The sequence below is a fragment of the Anomalospiza imberbis genome, chromosome 23 (assembly GCF_031753505.1).
Source record: "Anomalospiza imberbis isolate Cuckoo-Finch-1a 21T00152 chromosome 23, ASM3175350v1, whole genome shotgun sequence".
Lineage (NCBI taxonomy): Eukaryota > Metazoa > Chordata > Aves > Passeriformes > Viduidae > Anomalospiza > Anomalospiza imberbis.
This window is the reverse complement of record NC_089703.1, coordinates 5,759,947-5,777,982: the sequence shown is the minus strand read 5'-3', so window position 1 is coordinate 5,777,982 and position 18,036 is coordinate 5,759,947. Positions and strand designations below refer to the sequence as shown.

Genomic DNA, 18,036 nt, shown 5'->3' with positions numbered 1-18,036 from the left:
CCCCAGGGCAGCCCAGCTGCAGTGCCAGGCACACCCCAGGGCAGCCCAGCTGCAGTGCCAAGGCCAGGGACACCCCAGGGCAGCCCAGCTGCAGTGCCAGGGACACCCCAGGGCAGCTCACCTGCTGCGCACCTCGACGCTGTCCTGGTACAGCCGCTCGTACAGGCAGATCCTGAGGTCCACGCAGGGCTGGGGCACCCAGATGGGCACATCCACAGAAACTCCAATGGCACTGAAGCTCAGCTGGCAGGGCAGCAATGGCAGGGGATTAGTTCTGTCAGTGTCAGATTCTTACTGACTTACAGCAAGGATTTCTGCTATAAATTCAGCTGAGTAAAATATTTTATTATTTGTAGTGCAACAGGTGCTTTAATGAGGCCGACCCAGGAAAATAATTTGCAAAGTAAACCCAAGATGTTACACTGCCCCAGCAGAGAAACACAATTATACTTTGGGTCAGATTCTTTGACAGGGAACATGAAAGAAGAGCATCTGCCCACGATATTGAAAAGAATTATTTAAAGTGCCTTTAGCTGAAGTGAATGGGCCCCAGTCCAGGCTCCCCTGGGGCTGCAGCTCATTCAGGCAGCACAGAAATGCAGGAAAGGCAGCACAGGGCTGTGATCCCTGCAGTGCCCCAGGTCTGGCACCCGGGCCCACAGAGCTCAGCCCTGCAAAGCTGATCCTGGAGGAGAAGGTGCCCACGGAGCCTCAGCAGGCGTCTGCAGCTCCTTCTGCAGCCCGAGGGACAGCCAAGACTGGCTGCTGAGCTTCTGGGAAGTTTGTCTTTAGTTTTTGGCAAGCTTCTGTGAACTGTTCCAAGCAGAATTTGGCTTCCAATAAAGTTTAGAATCACAATATGCTGAAGTGGTAACTAAAGTTGTCATCTCTTCCAGCTTTCACACATCAGCTTCACTACTGCCTGCTAAATAATTCCAATTCTGATCAGAAAGAAAATAAACTAGGTGGGTTGGAAATAAGGGAGAATACTTCCACATTTGTTTCCAGGACATGAGATGTTTTCCAATAGGATGTCTGATAAAATGGGAATATCAGGATTATTTGCATAAAAATTAAGAGAATTATCAGGTTTAATAAACATCCTGTATCAGAAATAAGAGCTATGACTTACAAAGCTACCTCCCATAAAACTACCTAACACATAATTCTTGAGAAAAGCACAAATGAGAAGACTTCAAACACATGTTTTGAGACAGGTCACTCACTGGTTTGCAGTCTGGGTTGTCAAACACGATCACAAACTCTGCCCTCACGTCCCCAGGGACAGCTGGGACAAACAGGACTGGGATTTTCACGGAGCTGAAGGGTCCAATCTCACCCTCAGTCACCTGAGCAACAACAGTGAAACTCTAGAAATTGCATTGCAATAAAGAGGCTGTACATTCTCAGTATACACACACTCTACTACACCTGCTTTGTAACTAAGCTGAATTCACTGTGAACAGGAAAAATCAGAATAAGAACAGTAATATGGCTCAAATCTGACATTTCCCAGACATTCTTCCTGCCCTCCTTGTTGTCACCAGACTTTGTTTAACTACAGAACCACATAGCAGAAAAAAAGAATTAATTGTAGCAAATGTGAATTGCCACAAAAGATTCTGTGTTAAAAGGCTTTAACCATTTGTTAGAATAAAAGGTTAAACCTTTTGTCTCTATGGATCAAACCTTTTGTCCCTGTAGATCAAAGGAAAGGGGAAAAATGTGCTGTGATTTAATTTTAAGAATTAACTGTGACACAGTGATGTCCAGTGGGCTTGGAATGACCGTGTACTTGAGCATTTCTCACCAGAGCAATTTATTTGATGTAGGCTCAGCCTAGTGAAATCTTGGATCTCAGGACATTCATTACCTTTCCAAGCATAATTTCTATTGGTATTTCTTCAGGAGAAAGTTCCACTAAATTATCTGCATTGTCTGTGTCCAGATATGATCTGGTATTTAATTCTCTTTGACCAAGTTGCTCTGGGGAAAGAAACAAACACAAAACAAAATCAAATGCTGGATGTGTCTGTCAAAAACAATACCCAACAAAGCACAAATACATTAATTTGAGTCAATATTGCAAATCCAGGCATGTATAGCCATGATGGGAAAACTGGAATGTTTGGAAGGAAATATTTGTTTGGCTATCCAGCCTCAGCCTAGTTTGGAATTCTACCTGAGCCTTCCACTGAGTTAACAACATGAATGGTTCAAAAATACAGACTCAGCTGGAAGGGGGGATGGCCTTCAAGAGCAGTTTCAGTGGGATAAAGGAATGCAGCCAGAAGGACCTGCAAAAACCACCCACAGCCTTTCCATGGAACTTTCAGCTTCCTGAAATTGGAATGATCAGTATTGGGAAGAAATGTTAAAGAACATAGATAAGAAACAAATTAAGAAAGTATTTCTTCTGCAAGACTGGATTTTATTAAGCACATAGTAAACATTAGGAATGAGATGGAAAATGTCTGAGGAGGTTCATCTTTCTGCTTCCTTATTCCTAGAATTACAGACTATAAAAATAAACCTGTCATGTGGATTGCTATTCTGAGAAGTGGGGATTCAGTTGCTGAGACAAGGATGATGTTAACAATTTTGCAATTTCTGAAGCTGGTTGGGTTCTGTGTTCTTCTGAGACTGAATTGTTGATCACTAATGAGCAGTGAGGTTCTCTGCTGCTTTTGATATAATGGTGTCAAGACATTATTTTTAGCCATTTTCCATGAGGCAGCATACAAAGAAATTTAACATTACTCCTGGAGTGATGAGCTACTTAATTTACTGAGTAACTTTGCAAACTGAATTGCTCAGTTCTTTACAGGAGGCTAGAGCTGGATAAAGCTTGGCCTGGGGAAATGCAGGGCTGTGTTCCAAAGCACCACCTCACCTGTGGCACTGCTGCTCTTGGGCTCCTGGGCTGCACAGGGGGTCATCCCCTCCCTGGGCTCAGCACAGCTCTTGTTTGGATGCCCAGCTGCCACAGGGCCTGTGCTGCCTTTCTCTTCAGGGTCACAGGCACTGGGATGTTCAGTGACCTATTAGAAACACAGAGAGGGATTTTCTCCCATGGCTGTTCCTCTGCCTTGCACCAGCTCCAGTTCTACCCAAACAGCAAAAGTTTTATGCAAATCAGACTTGTGTTTTCTTGCAACAGTTCCACGTTATAAATGGAGAAATGTGTTGCACTTTCCAAGAACTGCACATTCTACAAGACCTTTTTCAATGAGCAGATTGAATTTTTTGCTGGCTGCCCCAAACAGGTAAAGAATGTAACAGGAGCAGTGCAGAGTAGTGCCAGTTACTTTACAATTAACAGAACTAACATTTTTCTAGTGGAAATCCAGGCAGTTTTATGTCAAAACTAAGTCTGGTGAAACCAGCCCTCTCTTTATCACACCCCTCACTTGATTGCTAGTTTTGCAGCAGTTCACATGTTTCTGCCTTCCACGAGTTGAGATTTTTAATGACTCTGTCAGAATCTCCTCTTTTAACTGAAGTATTTTCTCCTAATTGTCATGAATGTGGAGAAAATACCAATCATGACATAAATTACTAAAATACTTCAAAAAAATCAGCATTGTGAGTTTCCCCACGCCTCATAAAATAATTGCTTTTACCTTCCAATATTTGGGTCTAACAGATTATATTTATACCAACCCAAATGTACTAAAGGTTGGATGATCTTCTCAAGTCCTTTCTGACCTGAGCTGCTTTGTGACTCTGCACAGCTCCACCACACTTCCCAAAGCAGATTATATTTATACCAACCCAAATGTACTAAAGGTTGGATGATCTTCTCGAGTCCTTTCTGACCTGAGCTGCTTTGTGACTCTGCACAGCTCCACCACACTTCCCAAAGCAGAACACTTCCATTCCTTTAGGGAAGTGCTTTTGAACCCACCACTCTTGCAGGAGCAGCTTTTACTGTTGCTCTGAGGGTACTTGTGGCACCTGCTGACGTCTGAACTTTGAATCTGGCCCCCAAAGCCCCGCTGTTTGTCAGGCTGATGGTCCGTGAAATTGTCTCTCCCACCACAAGGCTGCCAAAGTCAATGAGCTCTTTATCCAGAGCCAGCTGTGAGAAGATAAACCATTAATTACCACTGGCCTACATAGCACTAATGTCAATTAAATGAGCATCCGCTTTTTATAATAATATTATCCACATGCTTAAAAGAAGTCCCTTACCATGCAGGTCTTGACTGTACATTTCAGTGGAACAGAAAAAGAACCTGTCTGGGCCATAAACATGACTGCTCCTTCCAGCCCTTCATTTATCTAGAAAACAAAACAGAAAAAAACCCTAAGTAATTTCAGAAGATTTAGCCTATGTAGTCTGATGAAAAATATTTTCACTCATTCTTTGAGTACCATATTAAAATGTATCTTTACTGATTCTATGTTTCTACTTTAGAACAGTTTTTGTGACAGCCTGGTTAACTTTAGCTGGGCAAGATTATAAATATTTGGAAACTTGCTCTCATTTTGAGGCATTTTTCCAAACATGCCCTCAGAATTTGCCTTATGACAATTTATCAGAGCTTGAACATGCACACAGCTGTCCATGTGCAACAGTAGCTCTTCTAAAAATGTAGGTTTTTCCTTGTTAACAGTTATGAAATTCAATTAATGATGGTTTTAATCAGACTAGTGGCCTATACTAGGATTCTCCTCACTGTGCACTTACCATTGGCTTAAATGTTACCAGGAATTCACAGGACATCCCAGACGACATTTTGCCAGGTGGGTCAAAACTATGGAGATAATTAACATAAAACTCCAAATTAAAGCTGTGGATGGAACACCCAGCTCCTGCTCTGGTAACAATGGCAGATTGCTTTCTTTTTCCCCCTCACTTGGACTAATTATCAGAAAAGTCAGAATGAGTGACAGATTAATGAAAGGCTACAGAACCCTGCTGCAACTGGGAAACAACAAAGGCTGATTCTTTATTAAGGTTTTATTCAGAAAGACTTGAAGTGCTTTTAAAAGGCAAGACAGGGACTGTAGCCAAGAAGGTGAAGCTGAGGCTCAAAATCAGCAAGAAGAGATGGAACTGCCCAATCAATTAGGAAGCAAGTTCTCCCATTATCCATTTTAATGTTGCTCTGTAACATCTCCCCTGTCCAAACACAAAATGAAGAGGAAAAACCCAAGGAGGGAGCTGCAAATGATTAGAGAATGTGCTGTTTGATGCCAGCTGTACCAAAATTATCTTGAATAGAATCTGCCACTCATTTCATGGTCTGTGTGAGGCAGGGAAAATGCCCATCAGAAGACAAGACATTTCACAGCTGCACTGTAAATGAAATTATTGAGGCACTCCTGGAGCCCTGCTCTGCCTGGCAGAGGAGCCAGAGGAGATAAGGAAGTGTTGTCAGCCATGGGAGCCCCTAAGCCAAATGAGACATGGAACACACTCACCCTTCACAGCTTTATCAAAACAAAATTAAACTCAAACCAAAGCAAAATGAAACTTTTTCAGGAAGGGAAACAGTTCAGAATTCAGGAGCTTAAAATGTGGACAGGGAATAAGCACCTCCATCCTGACCTTCTGAACAGATCGCTGGCATTTTCTCCTAAGAAAGACTTTAAGGAATTGTTCTTTATTTCAAATGTTACCTAAAATAGTTCTGATTTAGAGCACAAACTGCCAAACACACAAACCCACACAGAACCACTCTGCTAAGGAGAGGCTCCATGGGGTGCAATGCTGCTCATTTTAACCACTGGAATAAAGCTTTTTATCAGCAAATCCAGTGCCTGTCACTGATAACAGCTCTCAGGTGCTATGTCTGTAAATGCCTGTGCACTGATTTCGAGGACAGTGACACCATGACAGTGTAGATGTGCTGGGTATTTTCAAAATACTTGGCAAAACTATTTTGTAACAAACAATTTATGTCTGGTTCTACCTGAGATAAGCTTTACAGAGTGTAGGATCAGTGTCCACAGGTCTGTGCCCTATTGATCAAATTATTAATAACATGAAAATGGAGAATAAAATCTTAGATTATTTTTGCTAGCTATCCAGCTGGCAAATATATGGGTAACCACTCTAATTTTAAAAAGTTAATTAATTTATCAGATATTGAAAAATCATTCACAACTCTTGATATTTGGAGAGTACTTTGAAAGGCAATTACAGCAATGAAAGACTTGGGCTTTTCAGAAAGTATTACTTAATTTTTGGTCAAAAACCAGAGGTGCTGATTTACCATATGCAATTGTCCAACATAGTGAATGAGAGAAAAAATCAATCTTTGGGAGCAGGAAACCCTCATTTTGTTGGATTAGTAGCTTCAGGCTTTTTCACAGAAATTAAACACGTGTAAGTGGGTCAAAATTAAATCCACACACGTGATTTTGAGCCAAACATGAGCTACCCATGGAGTCAAGCAGCACAGCAGGTTTAGGAGCTGAAGGGCTCTGCTGTGTCCTGCTCAGTTATCCACCTCCATCAGGCTGGGAATGAAGTGCTCCACACCTTTCCCAATCCACCACAGCGGCTGGATCCAGACTTTACAGCTCTCCAGGGATGTTGTTCAGTCAAGAACTCTCTGTTCACATTCCTGGGGACTCTAGTGGGGACAAAGTGGGCAAGGAATGGCTTCACCTTGGAGCATCCTGTCCTTATCAGATGATCCAGAAATTCCATGTGTGGTTTATCCCCACAAGGACAGTGGGCAGTGAGCTGGGAAAGGAGCTCTGGAGTACGAAATCACTTACAGTGGTGAAACAACTTGTTTATTCACTGGGGTGTCATTAAACTGTCCCACAGGTGGCTTCTCCAGGTCAGCAGAAGGGTTCAAACCTGAACTGTCTCCTTAAGCCAAAGGAATTCACCTCCATTCCTCCTACTTGTTCATAAGCTTCACTTACACACAGGAGCTTTAGCATTTTTTCACTTTTAGGCTAGACTAGAGTAATTTTTTTTGCTTACTAGAGTTCCAGGTATATAAATTCTTTTCATTACTTCATTTTTTAGAGAAGTACTACTTTTACAGCTTGTCTTTTATATATTTAAAGGCTCAGTGCAGCTCCAGAGAGAGGTGGTATCTCAATTCTTAAAAAGAAACATCTTGTGGATACCTCCTTTTGTTTATTTATAAACAGTGAGATAAAATTATCAATACAGTTAAACTGAGATTAAGTTGCAATCTCCCAACTAGACACAGTGCTTCATTACATAACCTGGCAGCAGGATTACAGGAACAGATTGATGGGAAAGGCCACAGGATTGCAATTTAAGTGCTCTTTGCTCTGAGTTTGATTTCCTTTCTTTCATCAGTTTTTTTCCCTTCCTTTTCTGTTGAAATAAACTGTGTTTATCTCAAGACACAAGTCTGTCTTTTTTTCCCCCCAGTTCTCACTCCCCATTGAGGAGGGAGTGAGGAACTTCTCTGTGGAGTTTCTATGCCTGCAGGGTCAACCCATGACAAGCAGAAATTTCAGTTGCTGCAGAACTGGGTTCCAGCTCTTGTGGTACAAAGGTAAAACAAGTCTGCAGTGAATTTACTTACTGAACACTGATGAAGTCCTTGAGCCACTCACTGATTCCCACCAGCCTGCAGTAATTAACACTGTAGGATGCATTTGTCAAAACTATCTTCTTTTTGTAGATTTGACCAACATCAAAATCCTTGGAATGCCAAACATACCAGGTGAGTGTCAGAGACATGATGTCACGTTCATGGTCTAAGTGAGTTATTAACAGTTGTGTTAAGTCATCACTTTTTTAAGGACATTATTTTGTAGTAATAATGTATTTACGAACATTATACAAGTATCAGTCATGTTGCCCTTTAAATAACACAAAACAGTCCAACAGGAGGTTTCATCATCTGCTCACCTTTCTGACAGTATTTAGACTCCCCTAAGAAAAGGAAGTATTTTATAGTTTAGATAGTAAAACTAACCAGTTTATTTAATCTATCACTTAACAAAGAGCTTGTTAGAGAAAAAGGCAAGAGCTGTTTCAAATTTCACTGCAGGCCTATTAAAGGCTGCAACAGATTTTTGATCAAGACATTGGGATATACCTCCAGCAGATAGCTCTCTACGATTCCATGCAGAATGGCCACTGACCTTGAAATGAATGCAGCTGGGTTTGCTGTGGAAAGCACAGCCCTTATGTTCCTGAGCAGGCACAGTTTGCTGGTGAAGAATTCCAGTTTGGAGTTTCTCCATTTTGTTCTCAGCCATTTGTTTCCTCATTGCCCCGATAGCCAACCGTGTTGGATCTTCTGCTTTGGGCACCTAAAAAGGAACATGTAGAAAAGCCACCAGATCTGTGTGCGACCACAGAAATCTGCAGCTCCAGTAGAAAAATCTGCAAAAGGAATTTCCCAGCACTTGACCAGCCTTTGTCTGGCTCTCCCCAGTCAAACTCAGCATCCCAACCTCAACATGAAGAATTTAATGGCTTCTCAACTGTCTGTTCTGCAGTTTATCATCACCCAACACTAGAAAATCATGTTTTTCACGGCAGAATTAGCTTTTATGCACTTTAAGGGGTTTTTTTTTCTTCTCAACTTATTAAACATATAGAAAAAAATCAGCTGACTTCACTGGAATGTTTCAGTCATGGTCCAGTGCTTCTCCATGCAAGTCTAGGAATATGCACTGACATGATTTCTTTTTGATGGATTCTGAAGTTTTTTTAATCTCAAACAAGTAAACATAATGTGATTTATGTCTTCACAGATTTCAGAACTAAACCTAAAGTACTGTTTTCTCTTTGAGAGAACAAACTCCTCCAGAACAGTGTCAAACAGCAATGACTGATGATATTCTCACATCTGAATTTCTGCATCTATGTAATAACATAATGTCTGCATTTTAACTGCAAAACACACAACTATTGGTTTCAAGCAAGGTTCTTTTCTGTTTCTAACAAGAGATATCACAACATTTACCTTGTGCAAGTCACATTCCCGACTCCAAAGTCCTGGGAACTCTGGTACCAGGAGGGTCTTGTCCCTCTCTGTGTCCTCATCACCACTTTCCCAGAGCACATCCTGGGGTCTGTTCTCAGAACTCTCTCCTTGGGGAGCATTTCCCTCCCCAGCCAAGGAACAAACTGATGGAGAGCGCCACGGCTTTGGTGAAAGAACACAAGTATTGAAGACACAGCTAAAAATTACAGTTACTACAACAATTATCAATTTCTGAGGAGATCTTTTAACACAAAAATGACAGGTCTTTGGCTTTTTGGCCTCTTGGCCTTTGGCTCAGAGGCCAAAGATGCCAACTTAGGCCAATCCCCTCTTAAAACACTGATTACAGACAAAATTTTACATTAAAAGCCACTACATTTCCTTCAAGAAAAAGGAAACTAACAGATATTAAGAGATCTGATGGGGAAATTACTCTCCACTTGTTCTCTACTGTCTCATATTTGGTTGTAGTCTGTGCTATTTTTAAACAGAATTCAATGACCCGCATGTTTAACAAAACAAAACAAAACAATCTAAAGAGAGCTAATTCCTAGGCCTTTGATAACCTGTGATATTTCTCCATCTGCATGTTTGCAGGTCTCCTCACTTTGCCAGGCTTTCCCACTCTTCAGTAAAGGATCCTCAAGTTTACCACGAGCCTTAATTGCCTTAGTAGGGGACTGACTTTTTCTCTGCTTGTGAATTGAAGCTCTTTCTTGCAAAATTCGAGATACAATCTCCATTTTTCTTGACTTCTGCAGGTCTCTAAAAGCTCTGTAATCCAAAGTTGTAAGAAATATTAACCCAACCATGGTTGTTTAACAATAATATTAACTACAACCCAGTTCCCTTGGAGCCTTTTAGCTAAATAGCAAGTCTTTAAGTTGGGTTCAGTGGTAATTTGTGCCAAGACACCAAGTGATTCAGAGGCTGTTTATACATTTTTGCAGACTAAATATACTCAGTTACAGTGTTTTAGAAGGCTGATACAGACTTTCACAGCGTTCAGGGGAGGAAGAAGGACAGTTACTCCAGGTTTCCAGTTTAGGGTCACTGAGCTCCCCTCCTGGAGCAGTGGATCACTGAACACCCACGGAGCTCTGGAGCTCTGAGCACCCCCAAGGCAGGAGCTCAGGGCACCAAGAACAGACTGTGCAAGTGTCACACACAGAGTGGGAGAGGGAGTTCACTCCCTCCAGGCACCATCAGAGATGTTCTGCCTTCAGGATGTGACTGAGCTCCAGGGAGCAGGCAGAGTTCGATATGGATATGATACTCACTCTTTCCTTTTTTCATGTTCTTGCTGTCGTTTATGGAGAAACATTTCCCTGATAACGTTGCCTCCTTCTGCTAGGATGGCCTCCCTCATTTTCATCTCCTCCTTCTTTGCCTCCAAGGCCTTTGCTTTGTTCAAAATCTGGAGATTTTGGAGCCTTTCCTATGAAAGTCACACAAACCAGTTACATATTTGATTCATATATTAAAGAATATAAAACAGAGGGTCTAATGCTGGTCCCCTTATCCAAGTATCCATTTATGGTGATGTCTCTGAAGCAGAAGCTATTGAGGTATTGTCTGTAATATTCTCTGTAGTCATGGGGTCCTGAGATGCAGAAAGCTCTGACTAGGTCTAGGCTACTTCTCTACCTTCCAGTCTGCCCCTGGAGTGCTGCTTAGTGAAGGAATAGGAAAATATAACAGTTCTAAACAAATCAGGATTAAATTAAGATCATTCCCTCATATTCTACAGAACATAAATAGAAAAGCAAAGCAGCATAGCTCAGAAATTCCTAATTTATACTATTTAAATTCTCAAATAACTGTTTTTCTTCCATATGTTTTCTCCACGTGGAATATTTCTGCATCGGGATCCAAATAACTGGAAATCCTTCTGGCTGAACTTCCAGAGAACTTGTTTTAGTATGCATTATTTCCCAGAGAGTTCCCCTCCCAGAACAACTAGACTGTTGACAGAATAAACTGCATCAGCAGAAGTGTCAAAACCTGCCCACACATATCTCATGCCATCCCTGCAATGGTTAAACTCTCCCCAGTTTCAAGGGGTTTGGTCAGTGATATGATCAAAAATCACCACACAGCTCTGCAAGGAAAGCTGAGCTGACTTGCATTAGAACCCAGCAGTCTCCCAAGTCAGTGACTTCATTCCCATCCCAGCCCAGCAGCAGTACCCTGTTGGAAGTGATGCTGGTTTTCAGGGAAAGCACAGCTTGTATCCTTCTCTCCATATGCTCCTGAGCTTTAGCTTCTTCCTTTGCATTTTTTTCATGAATTCTGTAAGCAAAGTAAAATCTTACAGGCTCTCATCCTGGAAAGCTTTTGGTAATAGAATGTCTGAGCTGACAAGGAGTAATTGCCACCAGGAATTGCTGCTGTAAAGTCCTGTTTGGTGGGCACTGGCTGTGAGCACAAGGGAACAGCTGGAGGCTCCTCCAAACACAGCACTGCTCAAGCTCCAAGTGCCAACAGGTTTTCAAATATTTTGCTCAACAACTTTAATTTTTTTAAATTTTGGATATGAAGAATGTGTTTCATGTTATGACATATGACTGGCTGCTAAAATAAAGAATTCAGGTGTTGCTCATATAAGCAGTATCTAAACCTTATGTAGCAAACTTTTACAAGCCAAGCACATGTACCCACACTAAAAATAAACCCTGAAAACTCTACAAGTTGGAAATATGTGGGCAGGACTCAAACCTGGGAATATTCCAGCTAATATAATGGGAAACCAAGAAAAATATTAAGATTGATATGTTTGTTACAGTTGTCAGGAAAAAAAATCTATTTGATTTTGTTTTTCTTAATTATGATCAGTTTATACACACCATCTAATAAAAATAAAACAGCATAGAAACAGTACAGTTATTTCAATCATTTTACAATTAAGTCCTAATACTTATGTATTAGGATATATTTATATATATGTAAAAATAAGTATAAAATGTTCAGTTTCTTCAGCAGCAAAATAATTCAACACCAGAATAATAACATAAACATTAACCTGTGAAAGAAGATGTAATTTAAAATCAACCAGAGCAGCAACACAAAGAAATTGCCCATCAATCCACTGATGCTTTTTAACCACATTTCTGAGGGGACATAGAATGGGACAGGGCAGGTTTCAAACCTGGATTTTAGTTCTACTACTTCAGTTAATGACACACACACACATTTATAAAATGCTTCAAATCATTATCAGTGCCTCCAAGAGGTCAGAGCCCTCATGACAAAGACTCAGGGAATCTGGAGGCCATGCTAGGACACTGAGTGGATTTTCTTCTTTCCACATCTTTTTTGCTCTGTAAGATCTCAATGCCTCACCACACTGTACCGGGCATGAGATTTCCAGGTGCAACAGAAGACACAACTTACAGAAAAATCATTATTTTTCAAAGACTGGAGGATAAAGCCTTGCCCAGCAGAGAATGCACAGCAGGAAAAGGAGTGAAGCCCCACCTTGACATGCTTTGCCTCAGGAAGCAGACTGCTTTCTCATGGTTCCTTTTGGCATCCTCAAGGAGTTTTTTGTTTCTTTCTTCACGTTCTCTCCAGGCTTCCTCCTCTCTTCTGCAAAACACAGACAAACCAACAGTTGCAGCAGGACTAAGGAAAATTTGATTCCAATGCAATGAGACCTCAGAGTGGACTTGGGGAGTTTATTAATATGTGCTGAAATTAGGACATTTGTCCACTCTCCACATCCCCCACATTATAGAAAAAATTATAAACTTCACAAAAAACACAGCCTGACACACTTTTGCTCTGCTTTTGGAGACCACTTTTGTGCTTTTTGGTGTCTGCTTCTGCTCCAGGAAATCTCAACGGACTTTACCATAAGCCCAGGTCCTGGAGACCAACAGCACCGCAGACACATGCAGTTACTCTGACCCAAAAACCACATTTCCTATGATAAAACCCCCTGCATTTGTAGCTTTTTCATTTTCATTAAGTTTACTCCCATAGATCAAAAATCTTTACTTGCATAACTGCAAGGCCATGGCCAATTCTTATTTTAATTCCATTTCCTCATCAAATATTCCTGAAGCACACCCAGCTAAGACACACAGTAGCACCAGTATCTGAACTAGCTAATCTCAGCACCTGCAGCAGAGAACTGGCTGAAAATAAAACAGGAAAGGGAGCAGGCTCTGACTTCGAGGCTCTTACTTCTCTCGAGTCCGACGTGTTCCTTCTGCTTGCAGGGCTGTTATTTTTTCCTTCCAAATCCTCACTTCTCTCTCCTCCTGGTATTGCATCTGTAGCTCCTCCTCATCTTTTTGAAGTTGTTCACGGAGGATGTCGTATTTTCCCTGTTCAGTTTCTATCTGCCACAGCTCAGCCCTTTAAAAAAAGTGTGAATTGTTTTCACTGAAATACTGATATTCTTTCACTTTAAGGTGATAGATTGAGTAGGGAAGGCTCTATGGGGAAAATAAACATGTAACCATGTTTTCTTTTATTATTTCAAAACATGTTCTGAATCAAACCCTTTTACTGACACAGGTGTTCCAGACTAAGGCTCATATCTAATACCATATCCCTTTCAAAGACATCAAAAATATTGGTCCAAAAAAGGTAAAAAAACCAACCTCAAGTTTGTGTTTTTCCCATTTACCTAGAAGAAATTATGAAAACCAAGAAAAATTCTAAAAATGGCTTTTCCTTCAACAATAAATAACTTCAGGGACAGAGCACAGCTTTTACTCTTCTGTGTTTTGCTGAAGGAACCAGATATGATATAGCTGAGCACATTAATCTGTTCTGTGTATTGCTAATCACACAATAAACAAGTCAAGCATTTTAAAGCTATTACACAACACTGCAGCAGAACATACTGTATCCTGGTTAACCACTTGGCTAATCACAGCTAGAAGCTTGTGCCTGTGTTCCTCCTTTGATGTACCTGTGGTACCAAAATATAAACACACTCACCTGTTGCCTCCTGCAAAACACAGTCTGATATAAAAAAGTAATTTATTATGTGTGAACAATCAATTACAAGCATCAATATCAGCTTGGCATAAAAATACACAGTACTGCAACAATGTCTCCATCATGCTCATTTTCTATCCTTTCCTTTATGCCCTATAAAAACACTAAGAGGCATAAATTACAAGCATTTATGCTCATGCACAGACAGATTTACTTTAGTCCATCTTATTTTAAATTTCAAATGAGACCTGTTTAGGTCACAATTTATGCACCTCTCATAATAAAATCAAAACTTTATTTACATGTGCAAAACTAACTTGGGGACTGAGCCACATCACCTAACTTTGTAAGGAATGAACCATGCAGGCTAAAAGTTGCTCTAGAATGATGTAGTTCAGTATTTATAAGCAATTTCTCTGTTGACTAACTTGAATCCACCCAACAGCACATGAAGAATGTAATAAAGATTGATTCCCTTCACAATTTCTTCATTCCCTCACTTACAAGTTTTGTTTTAGTGTCAGAGCAAGTCTCAGCTCCAGCTCCTTCTCTCTCTCCAGTTCAGTGCACAATCGGCTGCTCACGGCCTGCAGGCGGGACACGGCTGCACTGGCAACGTTAGAGAGAACCCAGCAGAAAGAAATGTGAACATAGCCCCCCTTGCAAGATCAGCAAGAATAAAGCACAGGTCTAAGGCTTAGATTTATTCATCAGAATCCCAGCAATTTATGCAGCCTCTTGTTTAACCTTCTAAGTGTCCATTCTTGAGGCAGAGCTTTCTTTAAACTCTTACACACCAGTTGAAAGGAACAGATGAGAATTTCAAAAGCACTGACCAGTAGCTTAATGCAACTATTCACTTCTCAAACTGATAAAAGTAGTATTATTCATGAAGATAAGCGTAGGTGAACCTAGAGAACCTAGTCTGATTTTGCTTTTAAAATGGCACCACAATATTCCATGCATTTAGCCTACAACTGCAGCATTCCCACACAGTTATTTTCCTTCTCTCCCCAGGAAATCTAGCAGACAGTGTGCTACAGGATCCACAGACAGTGGCCTGACTATACTCACCATAAACTCCCACCCTCTAAATGAAAATTGGATCTTCTACCTGCAGCTACTCCTTTAAATTCAGCATTTCTCTACTGGCATTGGTACTGCTAATGGCAGCCAGGATTTGCATTATTGCTAAAACACAAAGACTTTGAACTTCATAAGCCAGAAATCTATCAAGCCTTCTCACTCCACTAGTCACTTGCTAAATGTAAGCGATTGGGAGAATTGCTATTTTTTCCATATCTAGATCTCTCCATGTGACCCATCATAAGGATAAACACTACACTGCTTTTCTGTCTTTGCTGGGATTTGTTACTGTCTCTGAGATCTTACTTGCACCACCTCAGGAGACTCATTTGCATCAGCTCATCAGTTTTGTTTAAGCAGCTCTCCCATTCTGGCAGTTAACCTGCCTTCCCTTCTCTCATTCATCGCCGCTCTAACCTGGAGATTAACACAGGTTAGAAATGCAGCTGCGAAGTTTGTTCACAAGCCTCTGGCTCCTGGTACACAAGCCACCCACTGCTTTCTATTTAAACCAAATGTGAAGAGTACAGTAAATTGCCTCCCACTTGATAGCACAAGTGTTTCAGAGCAGCTCCTGTATGCAGAGCTACTCCTGAAAGGCATTCCTGCATTCCAGAACAACACAAGAAAGGAATGGCACATGTACATGTGTATTTATAAAAATATATACACACACATATATAGAAATCCTGACTGACTAATCACCAGAAGCAAAGCCATGACCTCCAGGAGTGCCACAGCACCTTGATTCATCAGACTGAATAGAAGACTGAGACCCTGACAGACATAATTGACAGCAGCAGGCTAGGCTGATTTAGTACCTGTTGTTACATTTTAAAATATATGCCTCTTTCCTACCCATTCCCAATTTTCCACCTCTTTCTGCTCTTATCTCATTAATTACACACAGATGAACATAGTGGATGCCTGTAAACCTTGGTATCCAGAAATACTCTCTACCTACACATTGCCAGCCTCCTCCTCTCTCTCTATTTCCATGTCTACATGATCCAGCTGCTTTGCCAGCATCTTGCTCCGCAGCCGACAGGCACTCAGCGTGTCACTGCAAGAAACAAACACATCATTTATGTTTTGTAGGTTCTTTTCTCTTCCCAGTGAAAGTCTTCTTTTTCAGGGCAAGATTCACAGGCAGGATTCCTGTCAGATACATAGTTCTATAAACTCTAGTATTTATGATGGATACAGTATCTCAGTATTTGCTGGGGATTTGTGCTGATGGATTATGTTTGCTTAAACACTAACCTGGTTTTTTGGACCGTCAGTTCCTTTTCCCTGACCGTGTCATCGAGCAATTGGAGGTTTCTCTGTGAGGTTAATATGCAAATTCTTTCTGCAGACTTCAGAGGCTGAATGTTACCAATGTTGCCCAAAGAGTGTTGTGAGCTTTGCCTTTGAATTGGAACACACAACCAACAAAGAAACAATGTGAAACTGTAGTTATGTGAAGTTTGTCTGACATTCTCACATCCCTGCTTTCTGTTTTATTCTAGCAGAGCTGTTACAAAGAAGACGGTTATAAATAAGGAAGAACATGAACACAAACAGCACAGGAAGTTTGCATGCATGGATTTAAGCCAGGATTTTCAGTACTGGATATCTAATGTTGAACATTTATACCCTCATTTAAAGCATTAATGATGTGTGCTTGTTTTAAAATGCCTGGGGCTCCCCTTCATCCCACCTCAGCTTTGCAAATTTAGTGTTCCTGAACAATAGTTTACAATTTTAACAGGAACATTTTAAACTAGTTTAAAACATGTCATACACAGCTGGTCACTCAGCACTTCTGAGGAAATTCTGTTTGAACTGGAGCAAGGTATTTACATGCTAGAATCAGACTGGTCTCCAGCATCTTCAAAAGTGTCCTTGTCTTCCATCTTGCCACCATCATCCAGCTCTTCTTCCAGCTCATATCCTAGCAGATATTGAAACAACAGCTTAATAAAGAGAGTTGGAATTTTAAAATGCAAAGCTTTCTATATTTGCTGTCAAGTTACAGCATAGAGAAGCAGACATGACATTTTATAGCATTACTGCAGTGTACATTAAAAAATTCATATGGCAAAACACACAGGACTATTATACACCTGCAAATGAAGAAGGGAATGCTCTCTGCCTTCATGTGGAAGTGTCACCAAGAATCCCATTTATGTGGGAAAGTCCCAAACAAGAACAGGGAGGGGGACAAGGGAGGATAATGTATTGTCAGGTTCTGGCCAATGATCTAACATGTTTATCTTACATTAAGTTTACATTAATGCCAGTTTTTTGTGAGTTATCAAAACAATTCATTTTCACCTTCCCAGTGTTCTTCCACGTCAGGGAGCTGACCAGCTGCATCTTCTTTTTCTTCCTCTTTTTGTTCTTCTTCTTCCTCTTCCTCTCTTTCTCTTTCCTCCTCTTCTTCTCCTTCTCCCTCTTTTTGTCCTTCTGCTTCTTCCTCTTCTTGTCTTTCTTCTTTTTCTCTTTTTTCTTCTTCTTCCTCTTCTCTTTCTTCTTTTTCCTCTTCTTTTTCTTCTTCTCCCTCTTGTCTTTCTTCCTCCTCCTCTAGAAGTGCTAGAGGAGATATTTGCTGTTCTTCCCCACTAAAACTGATCTCACAATTTTCCATGCTGTCAGTTCTTTCCAAATGACCAGGCTGAATAAAAAGAAGAACATGTTTTCCACATCAAATATCCAACAACTTGCAATAGTGGTGGCTATCTCTGGAAGTGAATCCACAGCATTCAGTACACACTTAATGCATGAGAAATAACTGGATATAACCATATACCTCTGTGCTACTTACACATTTTGAGTATCAACTATAATAAATCTCTTAGTGAAAAGCAAGGACTCGGTTTTTTGCCTTTTTTTTTTTTTTTATGTAACAATCAGCTTAGTAATAAAACAAACCTTCTGAATGTATTTTATCCACTTACATCATGACTTTACCCCAAATTATTTGGGCACAACTCCAACAAACACTCTTTGTTCTTGAGTCTTGTGGAGTTCTCCAATGCAAAGCAAACTGCTCCCAAATATTGCTACA

General features: G+C 40.7%; 1 protein-coding gene across 3 annotated transcripts in view; it reads right to left on the bottom strand.

The window, feature by feature from the left end:
* CFAP74 (cilia and flagella associated protein 74) overlaps positions 1 to 17,828 on the bottom strand; it is a 37,309-nt gene extending 19,481 nt beyond the window's left edge. Inside the window, exons 1-20 of one of the 3 annotated variants that reach the window (XM_068171413.1) lie at positions 17,304 to 17,828; positions 16,830 to 16,920; positions 16,248 to 16,394; positions 15,949 to 16,047; positions 14,403 to 14,507; positions 13,134 to 13,307; positions 12,423 to 12,533; positions 11,135 to 11,237; positions 10,226 to 10,383; positions 9,512 to 9,719; positions 8,925 to 9,107; positions 8,095 to 8,265; positions 7,530 to 7,648; positions 4,694 to 4,760; positions 4,195 to 4,284; positions 3,908 to 4,081; positions 2,894 to 3,041; positions 1,874 to 1,986; positions 1,227 to 1,349; positions 122 to 243 (exon numbers count right to left, since the gene is read on the bottom strand). In XM_068171413.1, the coding sequence (XP_068027514.1) occupies positions 122 to 243; positions 1,227 to 1,349; positions 1,874 to 1,986; positions 2,894 to 3,041; positions 3,908 to 4,081; positions 4,195 to 4,284; positions 4,694 to 4,760; positions 7,530 to 7,648; positions 8,095 to 8,265; positions 8,925 to 9,107; positions 9,512 to 9,719; positions 10,226 to 10,383; positions 11,135 to 11,237; positions 12,423 to 12,533; positions 13,134 to 13,307; positions 14,403 to 14,507; positions 15,949 to 16,047; positions 16,248 to 16,394; positions 16,830 to 16,920; positions 17,304 to 17,616 (2,819 nt within the window). In that variant the 5' untranslated portion in view covers positions 17,617 to 17,828. Of the gene's footprint in view, positions 1 to 121; positions 244 to 1,226; positions 1,350 to 1,873; positions 1,987 to 2,893; positions 3,042 to 3,907; positions 4,082 to 4,194; positions 4,285 to 4,693; positions 4,761 to 7,529; positions 7,649 to 8,094; positions 8,266 to 8,924; positions 9,108 to 9,511; positions 9,720 to 10,225; positions 10,384 to 11,134; positions 11,238 to 12,422; positions 12,534 to 13,133; positions 13,308 to 14,402; positions 14,508 to 15,948; positions 16,048 to 16,247; positions 16,395 to 16,829; positions 16,921 to 17,303 lie in introns of those variants that run through there. The other 2 variants (XM_068171415.1, XM_068171414.1) reach the window with 2 other exon arrangements.
* Between the last annotated feature and the right edge of the window lie 208 nt (positions 17,829 to 18,036).